The sequence below is a fragment of the Halyomorpha halys genome, unplaced genomic scaffold (genome assembly GCF_000696795.3).
Source record: "Halyomorpha halys isolate HHAL.00 unplaced genomic scaffold, Hhal_1.1 Scaffold32.1, whole genome shotgun sequence".
NCBI lineage: Eukaryota > Metazoa > Arthropoda > Insecta > Hemiptera > Pentatomidae > Halyomorpha > Halyomorpha halys.
This window is the reverse complement of record NW_027104903.1, coordinates 94,794-100,145: the sequence shown is the minus strand read 5'-3', so window position 1 is coordinate 100,145 and position 5,352 is coordinate 94,794. Positions and strand designations below refer to the sequence as shown.

The 5,352-nt window shown below is 26.6% G+C and overlaps 1 protein-coding gene across 1 annotated transcript in view; it reads right to left on the bottom strand.

Annotated features, from left to right (window-relative positions):
- LOC106685320 (general transcription factor 3C polypeptide 1) overlaps positions 1-5,352 on the bottom strand; it is a gene marked incomplete in the record, with an annotated part of 47,426 nt that overhangs the window by 23,867 nt on the left and 18,207 nt on the right. Inside the window, 5 exon segments of the mRNA XM_067045955.1 lie at positions 38-128; positions 695-866; positions 3,007-3,184; positions 3,663-3,753; positions 3,843-4,032. Of these exon segments, the coding sequence (XP_066902056.1) occupies positions 38-128; positions 695-866; positions 3,007-3,184; positions 3,663-3,753; positions 3,843-4,032 (722 nt within the window).

Here is a 5,352-nt window from a genome sequence, read left to right as displayed (position 1 = left end):
AATAATAATAGTTATTGTTATATAAGACAATTAATACCTCTTTGATGGCAGTAGGATATATGCTTCGATGTATGGGATCATCGCTCTTAGTACATTTCCCTGTCCAATACCAATTTCGCTTGAGGTGCCTATAACATAGATACCGATATAAATATATATTTTATCCTCACTATGATTCTAATTATTTTTTTAATGTCCTACAGTGGTCAGCAGGGAGAAGAGCATGTATTTCAAGACTCATTGAGGATTTTTTTTTTAAGCCTGGAATGCGATCCACTCATCCCCTACTTGAAACAGAAAACTGCTTTACATGTTCTATAAATTGTGGCGAGGAATACATTCAAAACAATTTTGTTCATTAAAAAATATTTTTAAAGAACTAAAAGTTTTTAGTAACACGTATTAGTATAACTATTTAAAAAAGATAATCTAAAAATTTAGTAGTAGATAATCTTGTTGGCTAGACAATAAAAACTGCAAACAGTAGTGAGCACCAGTGCCATATTTTAACTGAACACCTAACCAAATATCTTAATGGGACCAGGCAGATATCTGGAGAAGCCAAATCTCAAATAATTTAATGAACATCATACATTATATTATTGGTATACATGTCAGAGTATGTATAATATATTATAATATTTATATCTTATTTTAAATTGTTAAGAAACAAAACCAGAAATAAACAACATACACAAACATATCAGAATCTAGACCAGCAGCACCAAGATGATCTCCAGGTAGATATCCTACATCACACATTTTGGCTTCCTCAATTGTTTTTGGTTGGATAGCTGCAAGTAGTTCTTTTTTTGTATTCACTGACTCTACGACAACCGACTGCCCAGTCATACTATTTCTGATACCTGGAAAAATATCATTAACTGGTTTTTGCCATTGATACAATATCGTTAGAATCAATAGTTTTAATAATCCAAGAAAGTATTGTATCTAATTTTAAATCTGCATATGTTGGCAAGAGAAGGATCAGGAAAAATTAAATATATCATTGGAACAAGTGCGAAACCATATAAAAATCAAATCCTAACTTGTCACTAAAATTTGAATTTTCTTTATACACATGTTTAATTATTTATTTTTTTTTTTAAGGGCAAAATTATTTCACCAATTTAGATTTTGCCATTAAAAAAGAATGTAATTCTTGTAATGACAAAAAAAAAAAAATAATAACAAGTTTGATATGTTTTGAGATAGTCTTTATCTGTATAAGGTTATTCCCAAGAAGCAAATATTGAATAAATAAAATATGTTTATCTTTTCTCTATGTTCTGCATTTCAGAAGACCACTTTACTGCCATGTCTTTTATCTGGTTTTATTTTTTAAATTTTCACCTCCATACTTAATTTTGTTACTTTATATTTTTTACTTACTAACCATTCCTTTTCTTATGTATTTATATATTTTATTTTTAATTTATATTCCTATGTTACTTCAAACTTTAGTATACTTACATTCTAATTACTTTATTATTATTAATGTTTCTATTATATAATTTACACACCTGTGTACCCCTATTTATTTTATATATTGTCCTTTCCTCATTATATTATATTTATTGTATCCATTATTTCAATGTCATTTCTTTTTTTGTATTTTATCAGCGTATATTTATAATTTTTTGAATATGATTTCTTCACCCCCCTCTATTATGTATATTATCATTTAATGGTTGCCTATTTTTAATATTTTCTTTAATTTTCTATATTGTTTACCTTAAAATTATTTTCAAATGTAACATATTTTAACTGACAATCCCCACTCCTCTCTTACATTCTTAATCGCCCCCTTTTTTTTTCCATCTCTTAGTTTGTACTTTAATGTTTATTTATTTTTCTTATCTGCTATTATTTTCATTCCATTAACTGTCTATAAACTTTTATGATTCTTATTTAGGTTTTACGTTTCATTGTATACCTTTTTAATTTTTAATTAACTTTTCTCATTCATGTTGAACTCATTTAAGTGTTTATATCTTGTTTAGGCCTGCAAAGTGAGGCGAAACTTGGTCTCGGTATAAATAGTTTTTATTTGACCACACCCGCACCATCTTCCTTTTCTAAAATATGTTTACATTCCAGGGAAAGTTAGCAAAATAAAAAGTAGAGGAATAAATGTTTGATTGAGAATAACAAAAATAAATTTCTGATTTTAATGGGTAAGAAGTTCCAAATTGTACTGTCACTAAACATAAAGGATTTTCCAAAGAAAATTGTTCCGTTAGAAAATATACAAGTTTGATGTTTTAAATCTGATAGAAAAAAAGATCATAAATATTCAGAGGCTCTGAATTTCTCATGGATTGATACAAAAACGAAACTACACTATATCCAAGAAGGCACCACTATATCTTTGTTTTCCAATATAAATCTATAAAATAGCTTCATGATAAAACGTTCGATTTATATTTAGGAAATTTTCTATGTGTAAATTTATAAATTAATAAAATATTAAAAAATTTAAATTAATTATTTTATTTTATTCGATAAACAATTTTTCAATACCAGAACATTTGAATTATTCTGTAAATGAAATTTTTGTATTATGACTATTTCATTCATTTATAATTTACAGTAAACTTTTTATTGTTAATTATTTTTGGATTTGGGAAAAAAGCAATCGGTCAATCTGTAATGATGCCTATCACCATTCACCAGTTTTTCAACTTTTTTCAAAGTTAAATATAATGATTCAAAAACACATTTGTATTGTTTTTTATTTGCTGATGTAATAAATAATTATTTTCAATAATAAACGATTGTGTATAAATGTTCAGGTTCTTATATCAAATCTGGATTTCCTTAATAGTCCCAAAATTGGCTCTAGTGTGCTTATAGCATTTCAAATTTACAAAATAGGGGTACATAATCATCCAATATGTGACAAAAAATATTAGACAAAAGAAAACCAATTTTGTGAACAAAAAAGTAGAAGAAAAATGTAATAAAGTTTGAATTGTAATAAATTCAATAATTAATGAATCTTACCTAAATTAGTATTCATAGCAAAATTCCATAAATCGTACCAATATGTTTCAAGATCTTCAATAGAGTTGAATTGATAGCTGACCGTGTCATACGTTTTGTTTTTAGATATTTGATTGTATCCTGCATCGGATGAAATAGTGTTATAAAGCACTGCATTTCGGTTCAGATAAATAAATACCTAAAAAATAAAAGCAATTATAATCATTCACTCTATGATTGATTCCTGACTTTGATAACGTTTAACTTCAATAATTACAATAAGTGGGAGCGGAGTGCCACAGGGGTAAAGTGCTGTGCTATTAACTCCTAGAAAACCTGGGTTCGAATCCAGCTGTGGCAGATAATTTTTATTGTATTACTGTGGCCGTGAATTCAGCCCTTTGGGTACTCCTTAAATGGGAAAGCATGGGAGGGAGGGAGGTAAGCGAATCCTGTAAATAACACATAGATGCTGGTCTTCCAGGTTGGGGGTCGGGCGTAGGGCTAAAAACCCTATCCCATAGAAAAAAAAACCTTACCACGAAACCTAAAACTAGCCTCAGTAAGAAGGCTGATTCGGGCTGCCAAAGATCTATAAGGTGTGTAGAGCCAATAGAAAAGAAAAAAATTACAATAAGTAAACAAACAGATATAATAAGATAATATGAAATATTTACCTGATCTTTTTCTTTTAATTTCTGTGGACCCATTTGAGTAATTCCTATATATGCTAAACGATAAACTATTTCACTTATGACAAAAATGTACCTGAAAAAGTAGTAACACAGTATTAATTATTTATTTAAAAAACAAACAAACAAATTAATTGACAAAACAAATAGAAAATATTGATTTACTTTCTCATTATTGTCAAATGATTAAGAATTTCCTGAGGCAAGTGCTTTACTAAAAAATATCTTCTGATCGGATGTTCAACATACTCTAGTAAACCGGGTATATCATAAGGTACATTCACGATGCTGACAAACAAGGACAGAGGGAGCCGTAATAAAACATCGCTAAGCAGGCACCAGCCTTCTGGATATTCTGAAATTTAGAATAAAATTGTATAAAAGATATTTTATTAAATGTATAAAAATTAAGTTATGATGTGGTGATAATACTTCACCACAAAATTATTATTGATTTAATTGATGTATTATTTATTATTAGAGACTGGATTTTGGTGCAATAAAAAACTGAATAATGAGCACTGAAAATCCAAAATGTGTATAAAACATCCAAATCCTGCAATAATATTATTTAATTTATAATATTAAAACATGAAAAGCTTACTTAACCTTATTTGAATCAAATTAAATTTGCTAAATACTCTCTACATTAATACAAATATACTTTAAAAAAATATAGCTACTCTGATTAAAAACCTAAAATTTTGTTCATAATTGAACAGCTATGAGGAAGCTAATTGCATTAAATAATTTTATATTCCTATTAAGTCAATGTAGAAATACTTTTAAAAGTTTGTTAAAAATGTAAAGATATTCATATTGATCAGGGCAATTGAATTTTTGTTTCATTTTTATTTAAAATAATATATATAGATAATATAATGTAATATAAAAAAAATTGAAATTCCCTGAAGTTATAACACAGTTAGATGGAAAAAAAACAGTGAATATTCTCTATAAGAAGCTTATTCAAGTTAGAATTTTTCGTAGTTACCCAAAACCACTGGTTAACACTACTGCTACTAGTAAATTTTTTAGGCTGAATTTGACTTCATATTTTAATCAATGCTTTGTTTTTCTTGTTTTTTATTTTACAAATTACCAATCAAATCAACTTATAGTGAATTTTAAACAATAAATTAAATAATAATAAAATAAATAAATATTTGCATAAAAACAACTATGTGTGCATAATATGAGAAATTTGGTTCAAGTATTATATTTTATGCAACAAAAATTAAAATTTAGCCCAAAAAGACTAAAACTAACAATTTTGTACAGAAAAAACTCAAAACGTGCATAATAAAGCTAGGGAACAAAAGATGCAATTGTCGGGAAACCAATAAATTTTAACTTAATCCACATACCTACCTTCACCTAAAATAAATAAATGAATGAATCAAACGTATATTATTATTTATATTTTTGTCTTTGGATATAGAGTGCACAATACAAATAGAGTTGGCCTCAACTCGACATAGTAGTAAGTAACAAAATTTTAAAAAATAAATAAAATAAGTAAGCTTAAATTATAAACAATCAAATAAAAAAAATTCAAATCAGTCTAAATAGTATTATAAAAATAATACAGTTCAAAAACACATTAAATTAAAATAATCATTTATATTTTAAAATAATAAACAATTTTAAAATAATTGTTCATATTACTTTTTTT